The sequence below is a fragment of the Echiichthys vipera genome (genome assembly GCF_963691815.1).
Source record: "Echiichthys vipera genome assembly, chromosome: 16".
Lineage (NCBI taxonomy): Eukaryota > Metazoa > Chordata > Actinopteri > Perciformes > Trachinidae > Echiichthys > Echiichthys vipera.
Genome location: NC_139841.1, coordinates 23,208,242 through 23,229,931, shown reverse-complemented (window position 1 = coordinate 23,229,931; position 21,690 = coordinate 23,208,242). Strand labels below are relative to the sequence as shown.

At 39.8% G+C, this 21,690-nt stretch overlaps 1 protein-coding gene across 1 annotated transcript in view; it reads right to left on the bottom strand.

Moving 5' to 3' along the window:
• The window catches only part of fibcd1b (fibrinogen C domain containing 1b), a gene marked incomplete at both ends in the record, with an annotated part of 108,215 nt that overhangs the window by 31,816 nt on the left and 54,709 nt on the right, over positions 1-21,690 (bottom strand). The window contains one exon of the mRNA XM_083929239.1: positions 4,978-5,074. Within this exon, the coding sequence (XP_083785365.1) occupies positions 4,978-5,074 (97 nt within the window). The remainder of the gene's footprint in view (positions 1-4,977; positions 5,075-21,690) is intronic.

Below are 21,690 nucleotides of genomic sequence, written 5' to 3'. Positions count from 1 at the left end.
GTTAGTTTTTTACAGTTATACTGACTGCATGCACAAATTGCATCCGAGCCATAAAACCCAAATTCTATTTGTTGTGTGCCTGCTTGTCATATACTGTATCCCAATAGCTGCTGATGTGTGATGTCCTTCAATTTAAAAAAGAAAAAAAAGCTTCCTCATACATTATGTCAAGCGGCAGACCAAATAATTATCCTTGACTCACTATAAAACTATACCATCACCTAACAACTACGGTCCATTTCTTAAATCAAAGTGAAACACACACTGTAGCAGTTTTGTCACAAACAGAAGTATAACAATATCCCTTTACTAAGTGGGAAAGATTTTTGCAATTACTTGACAAATAGGATTGACACTCCAATTAAAATCTATAGGCATTTCAACTAATTGACACCTAAGCTGGCAAACGAAAACACATCTCTCTCTTTTCATTTGATAAATTGTGTTAAATTGAGTTTCCATGAATTACCCCGTGCACCTTGTACCGAATGTGCTAGAATTGTCTTGCACGTGTGAATGTGTCATCCTGCACGCACATCTTTTTAAGGAAAAATGAAATGCTGTGAAGGAGGCTGCTTTCAAAAAAAAGACCCACAGAATTTACCTGGCTGACTCTCTTATCCATCATTTTCTAACTATCACTCTTGGTCGGAAGAGAATCATCGCCATTACCATCATACTATTACAAGTTCAATACATGTAGCAAAAATGTGTAGCTGCATATTAAGATAATGAGAAATGTACAAATCGGAAGAAGTCGTGGGTTGCATTAGTGATCAGTATTTGTCTGGCGGAGGTAACTGCAATGAATTTCTCTCTATGCTGCAGGCAAGCATGGATCCATTTTTCATTTTTGCCCTGAGGGTAATCGATGATGGGGGTGACGAGACAACTGCACACCCTGAATGAGCAAGGGTACTCTGAAAGGTTCAAAGTAGCCTGCTGGCTCATTGAAATTCAGTTTGCTAAATCCTGAGCTTTCCATATTCCCACCATGTTCCAACAGCATACCATAGGGAGATCTAGCTGGCACTGTATCCACATTTTTTTTTTCATTATGGAATGCACTCTGTAATGGCCTCAGGTCTGCAAAGATACCTAGATCTCCATTAATTCAAATAACCTCTCCAAATGCTATACAGTACAGGTCCAGCAGGGAGGTGATGGAGGTAAAGAACCCCAAATCCTGCAGGCCCACCTAATCTTATACAATTACAGAGCAGCGGTCCCAAATGTTTCTGAACTGCTGCTCTGGACCTACAGTCCAAACCTATTTACATATTGTGAATGATTAATAGCTCACACTCTTCTGACGCACAAATGCCTTAAATAGCTTTATTTAAACATTCTGATCTATTAATAATTGAATTTGAACTAATCAATGTTTTGAGCGTAAAATATAAGTAGAATCTCATAAACAATCTCATTAAGTAGCAGCAAGACATAACTGCGGCTCTACCTCTCTTTGTTTGCAGGTGGCAGGAGTTTTACTTTCCTTTGCTGTAGGTGGCGTAAATAAGTCTGTGTCTGCAGTACGTTCGTTTTGAGCAAGTTTTTCTTTTTTCGAGATCATTATGGGGCAGCACGGTGATGTGGTGGTTAGCACTGTTGCCTCATAACAAGAGGGTTCCTGGTTTGAATCCCGGCTGGGGCCCTTCTGTGTGGAGTTCTCATGTTCTCTCCGTGTCTGTGTGGGTTTTCTCCGGGTTCTCCGGCTTCCTCCCACAGTCCAAAAACATGCACATGTTAGGTTGATTGATGACTCTAAATTGCCCGTGAGTGTGAATGGTTGTTTGTCTGTTTTTTTGTTAATCTGTTTATCACATGGATTTTGGAAATATAACTGGCCCGGTGGCTGTGATATTTGGTGGAGAGGATTTGCGTGTGCCAAGGAAGAACCCATTAAATTTTGGAGCGGATCTGAATCACAGGGCAGATGCACCAATTATTTTTCACTTTCGTTAACATTGCGAGATCGGGCATGGCCTTGGAGAAGGGCTGCGCTGGTTGACTGCCCTTCTGGTTTTATTTATGATATTGGACAGAATTCAGGGAGGAAGTGATGAAGTTAATTTATTTGTAAGAGGCTGGCTTTTTAAATGTAACTTTCTTAATTCTTGCATTGTAATTTAGCCAAAACATCATTACATTTGGACTTAATTAACAAAAACAATGTGCCGTGTAATGGGGTCGTATTTAGCATTCTTGAAACCTGCGCTCCCCTTAGATACTTATTAATATCCACAGAACTGCTAATGTGTGTGTGTGTGTGTGTGTGTGTGTGTGTGTGTGTGTGTGTGTGTGTGTGTGTGTGTGTGTGTGTGTTTGCGTTCTAATCTAGAGTACAGATGGAAGAGTATATCAGCTGTGTTATGGCACGTCCATAACTTTGACCATGACCAAATGTGTATTTTTACAGAAATAGACTGCTTCAAGCTCCACTTACTCCAACAGTCTGATCTTTTGCAAAATGCAATGAGAGGTTTTAAAGATGCACACAGACGAACCGTGGTGATAGACCATTAACACAGCTGCTCAATTTAAATTTCCTCAGAAAACAACATTTCTGCAAACGCTTAGTATTTTGGGGATTGGTATTTATGTGTAAGCAGACCAGATTTGGGGATTAGTAATGCATTCATAAGCATATCCCAATACTTTCCCCATGGATGCTGATTGGGCAATGAACTTCCTTGTTAATGGCAGCTTCTAAACTTGATAAAAACAAAATAAAAGTTGTTTTCATCATCATGAATCATCGCTTGCGGGCATCCTGTCAGCTTCAGGGTGTTGTCAACATCACAAATTCACTGTTTCAGTTTGACATGAGTCACAGTGCAGTCACAGTATGCACGACGTATTCTAAGTGAGAAAGCAGTAGCCCTGAAGGTTCTCGGATCAGGACCAGAAGAGTGACTGCTTGAATAGAAGCTAATGGTTCAGAAATGCGGCATCCAGGTAAAAGCTTGCCTAAGGTCGTGTTCACAGCCACGGTATTTAAAGAATCAAAGTCTCACCTTTAAAAAAACAAAAGATGATTTTTTTATTCTTCACACTTCACCTCTGTGCAGAATGTAGGTAACTGTAGTGACATGATAGACTGAGTGTTAAACTCAAAAGAACAACAAACTGAAGCATGCCATTGGGTTTGTCTGAGATAATGGCTGAGGTTATGCAGCAGTTAGAGACCGAGCAATACAGTATGTTGATTATGTGTACAAGCAGTCATCTTATTTGTCACTTGTAATCCTATAAGGTACAATTCCAGGGAAATATAATCCCGCCAGTTCCTTCAATCTGTTCAATCAATATATGTTTATGATTTGGAGGAAGTAAGAGTATTAGCATTACCGCATTTAGGAACCCTAGTGGCCTGAGGGTAGAAGCTCTTCCTGAGCCTTACAGTGCTGGTCTGGTGTATCTGGTACCTTCTTCCAGATCTCAACAGGGATCAAAAAGTCATTATCTAGGCAGTGGTGATCTTTAATGACTCTCTCAGCCTTATTCTTGCAGCCCCTGGTGTAAATGCTTTGGGCAAGGTAGAGCACCACCTAATGTATGTTCATTTGGACAAACCCCTCTTGGTCGTGTAAGGCGCTGATGTTCCACGTCAAGATTCTTTCTGTGTTGCAGGAGAAATGATTCCTTAGTATAAGAGGGGATACCAGGAGTCTCTGCTCTGCCGTTTGTAGCACTAAGTATGCAGCGCCCAGGTCGTCGGCGGCAATGTGGACACCAAGGTACTTACTCACCAGGGTGGACCCGTTGATTTAAGCAGGGAAAGAATTTCACTCACTCCTTCTTCCTCAAAGTCCCCAACCATCTTCTTAATCTTACTGACGTTCATGATTAGGTTGTTTTTCCTGCCACAAGGGGGTCAGGTCCTGTACTTCCTTTAGTCCTTTTCATTGTTATCTATGATCAGGACAACCGCAGCTGTGTTCTCAGCTATATTGATGATGGTGTTATAGTTGAAATTGGACACACAGATGTGTGTGTTGGGGGAGTTAGCAGGGGGGCTCAAAACGCAGCACTGGGGTTACACAGTCACACTAGATGCAGCACACTTGTAGTTTTTTAAACATTTTAAAATGTTTAACAAATTAACACGATATATGAAAATCTAAGCAACTATCTTTGAGTCACGGGAATAGTCGCCTCCACGCCTCCACCCCTCCACCCACCTAACCCCGAGAAGAAATATTTTGGTACATTTAATGAGAAGTGGTGTGAAGACAAGGGATTTGGCTTTGCAAAAGTTGATAATTTCACAGTTGAATTCATTCTTTGTTGGCATTCTTTTCCTGTCAAATTTGAGAGGAGGCACGGACTAATGTGTCACGCTGCCAGTGAGAAATGAAAGGAATTGGACAAGCACACTCTGTAAAAAATACAAATTATAACCATCATACTAAGCAGAAGGCAGCGGTGGAGAAGAAAAAAAAGAAAGGGAAGAAATTACACTGTTGCTGTGTTTGTCGTGAAAATAAAAATATTGTAATTGAATTGTTGGTCTTTTGGCAGGTGATATGATATTGTGGTGCTGAACAGACATCTCATAAAGTGCATTTCACACTCATCTTTTAATTTGCTGAAACAGTCTTTGAGGCTGTCACTGAAGTGGTTTTATTACTGAATTATTGATGAAGGGCCAAAGTCTCTGTGGGGGTCTCTTTATCTCGCTCCATCACTTGCTCTGTCTAGCCATTTCATTTTCTTTGAGTTTCTTTCTGCTTCCTGCTGCACTTGTGACTTCCTCTCAAAATGGCTGTCATTGTGTTGTTGATAAGGTGTTTTATGAAGTCTCATAACTAAGATAAAACTACAACTAAAGGACCGATGTTGAAAATACTGTGTAAAAACCAACTTTCCAGGGTTTGGCCTGGCATGGCACTGCGAGTCGCACTTATTTATGAATCATACATCGCCAAACAAAACACACACGCACACACACATTCACACAGCATAGCCACTTACCGAGCCAGTGTTCACCAGTGATTTTGCCAAATCCCTCACGATAAGACTCCCATGCTCTGAAGAAGTTCACCGAGCCATCCTCCCTGCGCTGGATCACCTACACAGCCAAGACAGCAAGACAAGAGGTCGGGGGGGTTCAGATGACAATCATCTTACGCAGTGTTTCATCCTCCTCTATGATGAGTCATTCAAAGTCTTACTGTTGGTCGCTAAGCTCATCTAGGAGTAAAACTCATAAACGCTTGCTCTTTCAAAAATGAATAATGCAAATGCTCTTCCCCCTCTAAAAAGGCAATTTGTCGGAAGCTAATAAAAGGAATCCATTAAATCTTGAGTGACTTTGAATCAAATCGCCATGGAATCTGCATCCTTAATTGAAATCCCAGGAAAGAGATGATATTAATAAAACAATAATCCTAAGTACACACAGAGAAATTTATCTTCTTCTTTTTCTTCTGTATCGTGAATCACGAAATTCTGAGGCAATGGGAGAAATTGTGTGGTACGAATAAAGAAAATAAAAGCAAATAGCAGATATTTAATAATTTAGTTCAGACGTGTGTGTGTGTGTGTGTGTGTGTGTGTGTGTGTGCACACATGTGTGATGGTGCAGTATCTGTATCACCTGACACTCTATGCGTTTAAAAAGTGCTGACATTTCAAGTCCCAGGTTAAGGATGAAAGGAAACCAAAGAGAAAACGCATGCAGATGGAAAATAGCCAAGGACTCGCTGTTGGAGGGCTGTGTTAATGTTGAAATGACAAAGGTAATTCCCTGAGACAGTTTATGTTCAGCGTGACTCATCCCCCCTAACATACCATAAGGTACCAGATGGCTCCAAGAGACATATTTGCTTTGAACATCAGCACATACAAAGAACAGAATCCGGTAGAGCAATGGCAAAATTTTCATCTTCATAATTGTCTTTATTGTGATCATCTTAATCATCATTACTGTATCATCATCACTTATCAATGGTATCTTGGGATTGTAGAGATTTTCCTCCCTAGCCTCAAAGAAGCTACTGTAGTGTCATCATTCGGAGCTTTCTGAGTTCCTCCAACATAATTCCAAGGATTGATTTTCTCCCTTATTTAAAAGATCCGATGATCTTCAAACTTAAATTCCTTTCTCTCATCAGTTCAGAAAGCTTTCTCAGGGATCTGAGGCTAGACACGATAGCGGCTAAAAGTCCTTTAATGATACGTCTAGTGTTTTTATTAATTTTTTCGGACCACTAACTAGAGTATAGCCTCATCAATACAGAATTTCTTGAGGCCAATACAGATGTCAATACTTAGGAGTTAAAGAATATAGTATTTTTTAATAAACACAAAACAAATCTACTACTAAGATCCCAAGATTTGTTCATATTTTACCTGTAAATTGAATAAAAATCACTGTCAATGCTGGATGGTGGACAAACTTTAAAATGATGACACTGAATATAACCTCAAAGCTAGTTTGGCATTTGTGCACTGCAATTTCTTTTTCTTTTATCAGTTTTTTTTGGCCTTTTCATGGCTTTATTTGTCAGGATAGCTCAAGATTGACAGGAAACAGGGGAGAGAGGGGATGAGCAGCAAAGGGCCACAGGTTGGAGATAATTGAGGATGGCCACAGGTCTGGAGGAATTGTAGCCTCTGTATAAAGGGGACTTTTTTGAGCTGTGGATGAATGTGTATTTGTACTCCGGGCCCGTGTACACAGTCCTGCTGCTGTAAATACTCACTAAAGTTGCTTTGTTCCAGAACGGTGTGGCTCGACATGACATTTTCCTCGTCTTCCAAAACGCATCAGAGGGACAACATAAACCCCCAAACGGCACTGACTACACAGGTAATGCTTGTCTTTTCATTTGATTTGGCCATAAAAAATAAAAATAGTATCAACACATTCATCTGTAAATCCATTTGTTGACCTTTATAACAGTTTATTTTTGGTGCAATTGAAACATACAATTGACAATTGTTTCTTCTGCTTCTGAAGATATACGGTGATGCTCTGATGTTTTTACTTGGGCCTGTATGGAGGTCATCGTTTGGAGTTCTAGTTCTAGTGAAGTTGTCAGCTAAACACAAAGAAACAAAGAGATTTGTATCTGCTGTTGCATAAGACTCTCACAGGCTTTGCCCGAGTCACGGTGCATTAGACCATCAGACTAGTGTCCCAGTTATCTGTAACAATGTCTGTGATTATACTTCTTCCTTAAGCCGACACGGAAATCAAACTCTAAAGAATTTAACTCCTTATATTAAATCTGAATCAGATTAATATGACGGTGTGGCTGACTGTTATTAGTCTGAGTATTCATTTATTATCCTGTGTTACTCATTTACAAATTATTTTAAATTTGTCCTCTGACTAATAAGCACAATGTGTGGCTTCAGATTTGACACTACAGCACAGTTATATATGTTTTCTGTATTTGTACAGTAGATAGGTAGAGATATATTGCTGCAGATTTCAATATTAATGTATACAGTGCATATAAATCTTATCAATCATGCATACGGAGGGCTGGAGGGGGTAGCAGCTCATTTTCACATTCCATGTGTATTGCTACAGAACAGTTTAATGCACGGACAGAGTGGTGTCAACTACACTTTAATTAGGCCAATAAAATAGTAATGTTGTATTCTCATATTGTCTGGTATGCATGAGAGTGTTGTTATACTGTAAGTACACATGGCATCAAATGTACTCACAGGAACAGAACGAGGATAATCTACATTGAAAGAGATCGAAGGGACATTTTTAGATATACACTTGGGGATTTTAAGACACTTGAAAAGACACATAAAATAAAAAATAAAACAATGAATAAAACATTTTATTCTCCACTATAGCACGCTGATAAATCCATATGACTCATTTCTGTTCCGTTGAAACAACTTCAGAAAGACATTCCCTAGAGTTGATCTTTTTTATCGGGAGTTGCGTTTAATTTCTGTGTTTTCAGTGTGTTCACTGACGCCTAAGGGATTTTACATCTTCATGCTACAGTTGACACATTAGCTTATAATAAAACTGTTGCTCTGAAGAAAAGATGTAGATTCATAAAACATGTTTAGGTCAATGAAATCCTTTCATAGTGATATTAAATGATATTATGTTTGACTCTGTGGGGGCAATACAATCTCAATTAGGCTATTACTGTAATGATGCCCCGATTAGGCTAATCAAAAGACCTTGGGAAAAAGGCTGTGGCATTTGACAGTGCAAACAATGCACCATCATCATGTTACTGATATGTCAGCAGGGCACTCAAGGACTGTGAGGGAGTCAGCCCCTGTTGTGTTTGCTACTGATTGCCTGGGTTAACTGGTGAGATTTATGTCAAACTCTCTGGTAAAGGGCAAGGCACTGCAGTAAAGCATGGCTGTCTTGAATGTGGAGGCCAACTGCTGGACGAAAAAAATTACAACATTCATTTCACTAAATTCTCCTTGAAATAATGACCTTCGAGCCTCCTTATCTTACTCCCTCCTTCCTTTTACCCGTCCTCGCCCCTACATTCAAATTAGCTGAAATAGAGAAGACCGCAAATTGATAACGCCGTATAAAAAATGAGTTAGAAGTTTCCCTTTTCATCCTTCCTTAATTGTATTTTCTCTCTCCCCTGGCACTCGCTGTATTAGCAGCAGTTTAGGTGGAAAGAAAATTGCAAAAAGTAGCCCCTCAACTCAATAAATCATAAGAAACTTTTTTTTTTCTTTTGAAATACATGAACACCAAAGAAGGTCATACTGATGTATCAGAGAGTCAGTCTTTATGAAAAGATTTAGACAATGATAACTAATTTGCATTCAGATCATCTGAGGCCTTTTAGAGCAAAGACTCACAATTATCACTGAGACACCTGACATGACAAAGATGCCTGCTTAACAGGAGACGGAAAGAATAGAGAATTAATAACGGTACGCTCGCCTATATGCGTGATTCCATTATCACAGATAGACCCCGTCTATGTTTGCACAAGAAACACAATTGGGAAACAATCCCCTCATGTTAAATTTAGACTTCAATTCGGCATCTGGGGTATTTAAGGTCAACAGATATCATTAAAGCTGGCTTTTGCGGCTCAGCTGACGTCCCTCCCTCTCCAATAGAATATGTGAGATGTCTAGCCGTACTACTGTGAAGAGAAATTGACCAGTGGTCACAAAGCAGTACTCTACAGTATAAGGTTAACCAGCATGCAGTTCAGTTCAGATTAGGGTGAACACTTTTCTGGCCCTGCCTCCTTACATGTCTAGCATCCTTGTAAGACTGGAGAGCTCCTCAGAGGTTTAATTGCATGTTGACCCTGAAGGTCAGCATTTCTGTGTGTGCATTCCCAGGAGAAATAGAGCTCACAGAAACTCCAATCATTTTCTCTCGGCAGGCAGGCAGTGGCCAAAATTAAAAGGTGGGGGGAAGCACAGGACTTTGGGATGTGGCTGTGCATTGTATGTGTATGTATATGGGTAATGTAAGCATCCACATCCTTGGAGTGATGATTTCTTTCTGTCGGCTTCTAAACTTGCTACATGTTGGCGCATGCACAGTTGCTTTTGTTTGTGTGTTTGTTAGAATCTGTAATTCTAAGTCTGTACCGACTGCACATGTGGGGTTGAATAAGTGTGTGGGTGTTAATATTAATGTTGAAGTTTGTGGGCACCACAAAAAGAAAGTACTATTGCTTCTGGCCTGTTTTTATCACTGATAACATGCAAGTGAAGAACATGCATAAATATGCAGCCAAGAGGCAGATAAGCAGACAGTACAATATGTTCTGACTCTTACATTTTGGGTTTCTCATAATGAACCTTCTCTTAACACTGGTCAACACAGAGGCAGATAGAAAAGGGCAAGGTGGATGGATATTAAAAATATTGAGCCCCCTCTGGGTTCACATGGTAGGAAAAAAAGGAAAAAATATGTAAATATGTGCAAACCAATTCACAACACGTGTGCACAGTTTTACAATCCATGCCCTGAGATTCTCAGTCTGTGTCCTCGGATTTTGTTTTTTTCTGCACAGCAGAAAAATGGAGTGGATCATTTATACAAAGAAAATGGTGTTATTGATATTTTGCCTGGGTGGCTAATGTGACCTAAGGACTACATTTGCTATTAGTGTAGTTAGTTTGTTTATATTGTTGTGTTCAAATTTAATGAAGCTACTCAGGCTATTGTAGATAAACTTTAGTGGAAATAACTCCTGTTTTTGGGGTTTTGCAAACGTATACATTTTATTGTCTAATTTTGAAAAAAACTATGTGAATCCAAAGGGATAAATAATTACAAAACTGAGGGCCCGAATTTAGAATCTGAGGGCACTGGTTGCAACACTGCGTGCACAGATGAGTTTTTTTTCCTATCATGTGAACACAGAGGGGCCCCAAGACATTTTCCATATCACCTTTAAAAATAAAACAAAAGTGAGCGCCCAATTTCAGAGTGCATCTGTGTATAAATGTGGATGAGTGACCTTGGACAGTTGCATGTTTATACTGTGGCTAAAATGGCTCTTTCAAAGAGCCTTGGCAACTCTGTCACCACACCACACCCCCCACATAGACACAAACACAGTTTCGACTAGGACGCAACTTAACCGACAAATTCTCACATGCAGTGTGTGCGGTTAGAGGACAGAGCTTGACATCGAAGTGGTTTCAGTCGAGGTCATGAATTGACAAAATTGTTCTATTTGGGTGTGGTAATGTGCTGGCTATACACATACTGAGAACTGCGGTCGAGACACAACAGGCATTTTATGAAGAGGGTTGATTAAGGTCTCAGTCTTTCACAACATACAGATCCATCCAAATGTGACCTACAAAATCAATAGTGACTACAGCTTGTTCCCATTAGTATATTAGTAGGAAGCACAACGGTAATGCTAATGGAACCCTGTGCAGTCATACCTATTGGGCTATCAATATTACAAATGTTGTTATAAAACATGCTTGGACTCCTCCATTATGTAAGGTGACTCTGCATTCAGCTGTGACAATGGCAAACAATGTGTGGATTCGCTAAACTATGACTCTAATTATCATCATTATTATTATTATTATTATATAAAGGGCCTCTTATATCCGCCATATTACAGCTTAGGTTAGAACTGAATCATAATCATGAAATAAATTCAAGTATCGGATCAAACTCTGTATCTGCTGCGTCACAAAGTTGTTTTTATTGCTATTGTATTGCATTTAAAAATGTATTTTGTGTTCATCACAGTGAAAAGTGGTAATTATTCTTTGAGAAATACTTTCAGCTTCCTCTCAGCTTTGCAGTTTTACTTTATTCTTTTTCGTTGCAGGTCAAAGGTAATTTATTCTTTATACACACTGTTCTACATGCCCCACAAAACCTTAACAACCCATCTCTCAGAAGCCTTTTTTTCCCGAATCACCTCCATCATTTCTGCAACAGCACATTTACTGTAGGAAAATGCATCATAAAGACAACTCACAATACGGTGACTGTTTAGGAGTTAGTAAAGAAATCAATCCAGAAAAAGCAGCCGACAAGCCAGTAAACAAAATGTATTGTAAATCCCATATCCTTCTGTTTATCTTCAGTTTATTGCCTCCATTTTCTTTCTCCATATTCCAGATATTATTTAGACATTTTTACTTTATTGGACGGTGATAGGTTGGAGACAGACATGAAAGGTAAATGAGAGGGGATGACATGCAGCAAAGGGCTGGGACTCAGGCCACTGCTGTAAGGACTAAGCCTTGATACATGGTGCGCACACTCTACCAGGTGAGCTACCAGGGCACCCCCATTCACTGTATTTTTTATTTACTTAAACATTTAAGCTTATGCACAAACATTACACTGGGTAAACACATATTATACTCAATTATCTGTCCCCGCTGAATCTGAAACAATGTTAAACAATCACATTGCTGTCTTTCTCCCTCGACTATACTTTCTGCACCAGGCTATTTTTATTATTGATGCATGGAAACATAGTACAGCACAAAGGCCGGCAGGCCATGCTGATGAAGAAAAGTACCTTTGAGGGGGAGAGTGGTTACTTTAACAGGTTTTGTCAGACTGTCTGTGTCAGCATGACAACATAAACTAAGTATTGACAGTTAAAAGTCTCATGTACTCTTCCTCCCCAGTCAGGGGAACTCGGTGTCAGAAAAGTGAGACCTGTGTGCCAGAACTGCAACCTCAGGAAACACATTAAATACATACATATACAGTATACATTGTAATCTCTATAAACAGATTCTGAATAGGAAAGTAGAATCTGTGGACAATGGGACAGGATTTGGGTAGCAGGAGTGATCTGGTTTCTGTGTGTAGACGGAGAAGTATAGAGCACTCGCATTTAAGCATGCTTTCGTTGCATGTAGGTAAACAGTCCATGTGGAGAGCAAACCAACGGCTGTTGTCTGATGACGATTTAGCTTTTCATTAGCTTTTTGTCATTATTTATTTACATTCATGCAGATATGTGTTCATAGAGACACAGTCTCTTAACACCAGCCCCATTCTTGTGTCTGAAGTTGTAAATCGGACCGTAAACAATGACTGCTGCTCAGAAGAGGAAGTCTTGGCCTGGACATCTGTTGGCTTTACTGGAAAGCCTGAAATATAAGACATTCGACCCAGAGGCTAAATTGTGGTCAGACAGAGAGCAGATGGGTTGGATTGTATACACTGTATTTATACAGTACATTGTATTTGACAGTTGTCTTGAACAGTCCTGAGACTTCCGCCTCTCATTAATGAAGAAAAATGCTATTCAATCCCTATCTAATAGCAGTTAAATTATATATTTTCAACAAAGCTTTTTAATCATTTTAATTTTAATAATTAAAATAATGTAATCATTATTATGATCATTATGAATCATTGCAATAATTAAAAAAAGAATTAGTCATTTTACGTACACAGTTATGAACTATTTCAAGTCACAAACAATTTTGTGAAGTAAAGTGGCCAAATAGTGTTAACATGAAAATCTCTGAACCTTAACCATCTCACCCAACACTTGCTAAAGGGCTGTTGTATTGGCAGGAATAACGTTAAGATCCCTGTAATCTCTGTAGTTGATGAAGGCTACTTAACAAGCTGCCTTAAGCTCTTCAGCGGGCTTTCTGTCAACTACTGGGAGCCCACAGTGGGCACAGACGGACACCCTGACTGACAGACCAGAACACAGGGAAGAATCAACACAAGCACTCTGAAGCTGATTGGGGGAGATTTACAATCTGGCGTGCGACTGGGTGGAAAATAGGAAACGTGCCAATAGCTTGTTAGCTCCTGGCATGTACACACTGTGCACACACTATGTTTATATGTTTGGTGCTTTGGCAGCAGCTGTCATTTGGTGCCGCCGCTCTATACTGACTAACGGGAGATAATTTGTAACATCTTCAGAGAGTGATTAATACATCAGCCATGGGAAACAGAATTACAAAGAATAATGGAAAATTACAGAAATAACGGAAAAATATGCGTTGGATTGAATAGAATCGGCTCCAAAAGCTGCCTCACTTCATAGATTTACGATAGATCAAAACAGACAGGCACAGGAGTTGCTAACAATTTGATTACATTGTTAAGAATATTGATGATATGATGACAAATTCAACACAGTCTGATGAGCGTGCTCATAAATCCACAGCAGACTGCAGAATTGCTATCTTCAAAGGGGACTGCAAACATCTGTTGGTGAATGTTTTATAATCCTATCAGAAAGACAGATGTGTTCTGAACACAGAGGCAGCAAACAGGAACAGGATGAGATACACAGTCATCCACAAACACACTCCCTCTTTCTTCCTCTCACACATGTAAACACATTTCTGCATTTACATGTACTTAAGTAAAAAGATTATTCCTAGCTTTCAGCGGTAACCTGATTTTTACAACACCACACAAACAAGAGAGCAGTTTTTTTCTTATTGGGTTAAGGGATAAAGAAGAGCCAGATCAACACAGGTAAATGTCTGCTAAGGCTATTTAAACTTTTATTTTTATTTATAATATGCCATAGACATAGACCCAGTGAAGAATATCACACTGGAAGCACTGTGGCGGGACAAATGCAAAGATCAGATTTGTAGACTAAGTGTCTACAGCCATGCTAGCAGCTCTGTGAGGCTGTAGCCTACCTACAGTAGGTGGGGTCGTCCCTATGTTACTGAAAAGGGTCCTATGTTCCTGGGTCGCATAAGCCTATGCCTTCGCTGATGTAATTCAGCATATTTTTTAGGTTTTAGCATGAAACATGGTGCCCAAGGTGGGCATTTCATGGGGGCACGGCACGATTTTCTGTGTCATTTAAACACATTCTTTTTTGGTATTCTTGGATGCTGAATGCTGCCGCTGACCTCCGCCTGGATACTCGGCTCCGATATCGACTAATTAGCTAGATGGGATATCAGATGAATGAGGCCGATCCAGTCATTTATTTTTTATTAATATCATACACATCAATACAGTTACTTATTTCTTTTTGCTGCTGATATACACTTTATTTGTTAATAAATAACAGGGCTCCAGACTGTATTTTGAGACCAAAATTTGAGTGTGTGCGACTGAATTTTATGCTAGTCGCTATGTAAGAGGCTTAACGGCAACGGAGTGACAGATAAGACCGGAACAATATCTAAGCAGTGTTAGAAGATAGTGCCGTCAGCACCTCAACACTAACATGTAACATGTGAGCTCCCGCAGCTAGTCACAGTGTCGTGACCCGAAGCCTCCGTATATGACGAGCTGCCGACAGACAGCAGAGACCAACAGAGAGTGACAGCAGAAATGTGCTAAACCAAAATAGTTTTCATTTCGGCGCTATGGGAAGAAATCAACAGTGTTTAATTGATTCATTGACTTTGTTTCTCCACCCAGTGAGGGAGCAGGTGACACACAGACTGATCTGATCAGTTAATGTAGATACGGTTCATATGTTTGAACTTGGATCATCGACTCCCATTGTGTTCTTCCTGCCATTACTCAGGGACATTTCTTTTGAAATTGATCCTAATGCTCGCAACTTAAAGCCACTTTACTGATAAAGTTGTACTGTTATTTTTGGACAGTTACTCTGTTTTGTCACAAAACAATAACTACAAGTTTTTCTTTGTGCGTTTATATTTTTGTTGAGTGTAGTTCACAAACTATAAATTTTTACTACTAAATTATTGGATGAACTGAAAGGTTAACCTGATAAGGGTGCAAATGGAAAAGTTAGGGTATCACTGAATGTATTATAATCTTCATTGATTATTATAATCCAGAGTTTGTACCAAATTTTCATCCATAAATTGTTGAGACATTTCACTCAAAATATACCTGCACATGTACCAGAGATGAAACATAATATAATTAGTAAATGCCGCAGAATCAGCCCTCACACAGCTATAACCTTTCCCAACATAACCCCTGGCTAATGGCACTAATATTCTAAAGGACATGTCTGACATTACATGTGATTATGCTACTGGTATACAGCAATGCTTCTTTTCGCAGCACTACACTAAACTGTCTCCTCATGCCAGTTAATTAGGGCACAAATAGACATGCTGTCCACAAAAGTACATTAAAATGTCGCTAAATATCTGAACAAACTCACAGTCCATAGTACACGCAATCTAAACATTATTAAAAACAATTATGTGCTGAACAAAAGTTAGATTGTACTCTGAAGTTTTCAATTTCCCTGCTGTACAAAACATTCACAGATAAGACACAACTGCAAAAACATCCATCCTGGATTTTCTTTTTTCCAAACCAATAAACTAACTGAAATGAAATATTGAAAGGCCTGTGAGCCAGATAGAGATACTGAAAAGCCCATACAGTACACTCTAAAATGCTCAAAAGGCACTCCAAACCTCTAAAGGAGTGATAAAACATGTGCACAATCGTACATTCAATCTAAAACTTTTACATTCCAGGTCTTAGCTGAATTGTTTATTTGAGAGTGATTGCGGTACTTCTGATAAAAGCACCATTTGATAATGCAGCCCCACACTGCACTCTGATATATCCATCATATATTATTTATGCAGTGGTCATTTTTAGACCCTTCCTTTTAACAAATAAAATAGTAATAATAGGAGATATTACCCTGAGCAGTGAGGCTGTGTTTAAATGGCATTTGAAATCTCCCTTTGATGACACAGGTAAACCACATGACCATAAGATTACTTTATCTGAGTGAGGGTCTTGCTTGAGTATACATATTTTAGTATGTAAGTGTGGCAGCATGGGACATATGAACACACATTTTGTTTATGTAGACCACATAGCATAGTATAGTCCAAATATGCGTGTGTGTGTGTGTGTGTGTGTGTGTGTGTGTGTGTGTGTGTGTTTGTACGTGTACTGAAGGTGCTTCGGGCCTAGTAATGACGGCTTTCCTCTTTTATGTTCTATCTGCTATCATTCCTCCTACTGTACCTCTGTGGTAAGACAGTCTCCAGGGCATGAGTTATGACAGTGGAGAAATACTGACCAATTTCCTCTGACAACCATCTACATCAGCCGTGTTCTAATGTATCTTCTTTGCCCTCCTTCTCTTCATATTAGTGCTTCGAAAAGACACTAAAGGACATAGAAGTCTAGTGACTTTGACTGTACTGAAGAGAAACGAACGCCCCCATCTTCACACACAAAATGTACAGTATTTATACCGTATGTCTACTGTATACTGAACAGTGGTCACTGTGCCCCCAAGTGATGGTTACACTTGCTTTAAAGACAGATTAGTGACCAACCCTTCATATACCACCGCTTTGTCATGACCCCTTGGCGCCACTTGGCAGCGCACTGGGTAGCCCTGCACGTCTAACTACCTCGCTTCACTGCGGTAGCTGCAACTTTGTCAATTCAAACAAAAACTACATGGTTAAGTTTAGGCAACAAAACAATTTGGTCAGGGTAAGGAAAATATTCTGGGTGGGTTTAAAACAAATTGTGTTTGAAAGGTGCAGTTAAAATAATTGCTTTTGTAACATAACTATAGAGATACACTCAACACAAAGGACAAGAACGGGACAAGAATCTTGACCCCTGACCTCCTCCCTGCACGCTGTCACTCTTACTTCTAGAGAGTCCAATTATGCCACGGATTGGTTTACAGTTGAAAGTTCAGTGGGTTTTAAACAGACGCTCCGAGGTGCCTTGTGCGTGGGTATAAGACGCCAAGAGTGACCAAACAGTGGTATTTGACAACGGACTAGGATCAAAAGTAGAGCAAGAGTCATGAGGCCAACGAATATACACACTGATGTCAGTTACACAGCATCTATGTAGTCTAGTCTATCAAGTTTAGCATAGGCACCATAGGCTGATCATCATATCAGATCAACTCAGGCTGTAGTGGAAGTTTATTGAACAGAGAAATGCTGTATTGTACTGCTTATGAATTCAACTTTTCATTTGAATAAGGGAGACTGTTATGCCTTCCTAAAGATTTGACATAGTCTTGCTTAGAGGGGTATGTGTGAGTGTGTGTGTGTGTGTGTGTGTGTGTGTGTGTGTGTGTGGGGGGGGGTTCACTGCCCTCTCCAACCCCCAAAACTCTACTGGAGATGCACATCTGCGCCCAAATCTGAACTGCCTGACTCTGGCAGGTCGCACAATGACTGTACAGTAAGCTTAAAATCAATCTCCCTGTTTTACTACATGCTATTGTATTTGTTCTGTGTTGGCCAGCTCCATAAAGCAAACACTAGCTAAATAGGTGATCTGACACAATTTATGAGTCTATAATAAAAACCAGGCGATGTGTTTGAAGTAGCTACAGCTATCAAAACATAACCTGAGTATCTTAGAACCCTCCATTGCTTCCTCCTCATTTATTTCCACATAAAAAAGGGATATTTATATGCAATCTATGAGTCATTATGCCCTAGAGGATGTTCCTTTCTCTGTTTGTGATGTCAATGCCAGCAACTCATATTTTACATCACCATTATATCCATAGAGCCAAGAAAACTTGTAAAGCATGCCGTATCCGTGTGTGGATTTCTCTTCCTTATCCCTCGACTCTACAAAATACAACCATACATTCTTTCCTTGTCTATCCTTTTCTTTCTCTGGCAGGCATGGCACATGGTCCATCTCTTTCTGAATCTTGAGGGAAACAGTTCTATCTCACTACTTAAAATTAGCCAAAACTATAGATGAGGCAGCACTATTTTTGATGTTGAAATATAGCATTGAGTATTTCATAGCATGGACAATCGTGTGAAAAAGCTACTATTTATTCAGTGTAGAGTTAACTTCTCTGAACTGTGCCTGTGTCTCAGAACTCAAGCAAATGTTTGTACCAATACAGTACATGCAAAAACAAATCTCTGGTGAGCTAAAGTGAATTTGGATACCAAGGATGTAGACATAACAACAGAATGTGAACAAACATCTTCCTTAAGGTCATCACTGATGAATGCTACATTTCTACTGATTGACATCTAAATCTATAAGGTCTCCTCCTGTCACTATTACTTAAGACAGCTGCATTATCCCTGAGGCTCCCTAGGGGCTACTGTCTACTGCAAATGCAACAGAACAGAAAGATTTTATCTGAATTAATGCATTTCAGAGTATGGTTGAAAAAAAAACTGAATTGCTGTCCCTTCATTGTGTTTTTTATCTGTATGTCTCACTTTCTCTCTTGCTCTCTCTCTTCACATCAGATGCTGATGTATTCATCAAGCCCTCTCTTCTTTGTCTCTTCTGAGTCACACTCTCTCCTCCCCTCTGTTCCCTCCCTCTTCTAAGTAACCTGCTCATCACTTGGCTGTCTGCAGCAGCCTCTGCAATAGCGCTACGCTATGTTAAAGTATGCTAATAAGGTGATGGCATATGGCTCATTCCTTATTTAAGCTCAGTTGTCAGATAGGCAGTAAGCCACTCAACTAACCAGGCATCCCATCTCCCTACCTGCTCCTGTTGGATCACACCACGCCGATCTCTTAATGAGGCTCAAGCGTCATTACAATCAGCTCAGCACAAAAGGAAGGATCAGAAACACATTATTCCTTCAATCTGATCTGGGTCGTTACTTAACGTTTGTGCATCGTGTGAAAATGCTGCAAAGCTGAAAGCTTCATCACACTTTCTAACTATATCTGTGCAGGAACACACACTTTAGCACAAATGTTAATTGTGCATGCACGCACGCACACACACATGCACACGCAGGCGCACACGCACACGAACATGCACACACACACACACACACACACACACACACACACACACACACACACACACACACACACACACAAGCATTTACCCACTGACAGTCGAGTATGTAACTCTATTCCATCATGCTGTGCTAAGCGCTCTGTCATTCTGACAGTCTCGTTTTATTTGATGATGGGAGGGTACGACCTTGCCGATCGTACACAGTTAGTCACTGTTTTACAAGTGCACACACCTACACACACACACTCCACTGTCATGACTTGAGTTGAAGTTTGATATGTGCTGTGCGTGGTTGTAGTGGGAGTGCAACGTAAAGTGGGCAGAATGGAACAAGAACATATTTAGCTTTTCTATGCTTCGTTTAAGTACAAGTATGATAATTATACTTGACTATTCTTTTTTGTAGAAACATTGCACTTGTGTTGGTCAAACTTTACCTTGGCTTGAATCAGGTCGGGTTAGCGCCAATGTCATGTGTTTTTAGATAAGTGGGAATGCTTCATCAATTATCAGTAACCCTACCGTTATGCATCTTTTTAATATCATTTGACTATTGCCTCATTGTTTTTTGGCTGCTGTTTGAAAAAAATCATGTCACTGACAGCAGTTGTCTAGAACAGAACAGAGACTCCCGCCTCTCATTAATGAGGAAAAATGTTTTACAATCTCTATTTAATATGGCACATATGGGCTGTGCTGAAAATTCATGAAGGCAAATGTCGGAGATCGTGTCACAAATGTGTCTGATACCAAAAAAAAATCTAGAATATCCATGAAAATTATGTTTACAAGACAGAATAACACCTGCGAACTGAAAATAGATAGCATATTCGATTTTGTAACTAAATGCAGTAGATTTATTAATTCCATTTTTTCATGCAGCTTGCGTCACTTTGCATGACATGAAAGAATCAAATCAAATCAAACTTTATTTATATGGCACTTTTCATACTTTGACAGTAGCACAAAGTCCTTTACAGATAATAAAAACAAAACAAAAGAAGAAAACAAAACATGAACAACGAAACAGCATGAAAACCCAAACCTACCATCCCTACAAAGATACACACAGAGATACACAAAGCTATAAACACTCACGCACACACATAGCCGTACACACACCCACACACATAAACTAGCGCTTGCTGATGAGACATGGCAAGGCACCGAGATCTGAGGTGAGGAAGAATCTACCTTCGGGGGCAGCACACACCAAGAGGAATCACGGTCTACAGCTGCAGGGGGTGCCGCCACAGGGACCACCCCAGCCAAGGCAGACAGGAGGCTCCACACCACGGTGCAGAGCTCTCTAGCCACCCAGGCCAGGGCCGTCCATGGGGCAGCCCCCCCACCGGTGGACCAGAGACAACTCCCGGTGTGGTCGGCCCCCAGGAGGAAACACTGGAGAACTGAGGGGCTAAAAATATAGAAAGAAGCAGAAATTACCAGTTCATTGTACAGATCTTGCAAATGAATCCCTGAACTTTTGGACAGATTCCCAAAAAATAACCCCCTGAATGGTTTACTGAAATGCATCACAACCTGTAAAAACAAAAGTTCTGGTGGATTCATGTAGTTTAAAATGCAAACTGTTTAAGTTTTACAAGGCCTTCGTTCTCTCTCTATTAAGAACTGTTCTTATTTCCCTGAGGATTGCTACAGTATACTTTAGAACAAAGAGGAATAAATGGCTCTAACCAGTGAGATGATGTGTTGTGTGTGCACTCACACTAAAACACATCTGAAAAGCCCACTTCCAAATATAACTTCAAACGACTTAGTGTCAATGTTTATTCACCTCGCTGTCTCTCATTCCCAAAAGACATGGCGCTTCCAGTATACAGTCTCACTTAAACAACTGTGTTTACTTTCGCAAGGCCAGACGACTGCTAGATGTTTGATCAAGGAAAAAACACACACACGTAAAGAAACTTGAGGTATCTTTTTTCTTGTTACCTTTTTTAGAATATAAAATCATCTCAAAACAGTGTTATACACAAAGACAAGTATGCGAGATCTACAAAATCAAAACATAAACAGGTCATACTGGCAATCTGTAATGGAAACGCTTTCCTTTTTTGAGTCTGAAGCACAATGATAACTTTGTTTGCATATTTAAAATGGAAGCTATCTTTTTATGAGCTGGCTGTACATTTTGTCTTGTAAGTCATCCCGTCTTCATATCAAGAAAAGCACCTCAGCACCAGCAAATACATTAGGTGTCCATGATTTAGTTAGTGTAATGCGATCAGTTGTCACACAACGAGCCCTTAGCTTTAATATGTTATGACGTCTAAAGTGAGTTATTGCTTTCATAAACTGGTCCTCAAGTATGGCAATTTGAGTGTTAGAGACATATTACATTTTTATGATTTTTATTAATAAATAATCATTTTCAAAATAAAATAGATCCTGCTTGCACATACTGAGGTGGTTGCTATGGAACGTAGCCTACACTGGCAAATAGCCTTCACCAAAGTCACACAATAACTAACCCATCGAGGAAGTGGTAGACTGGCGACTCTCGTGTA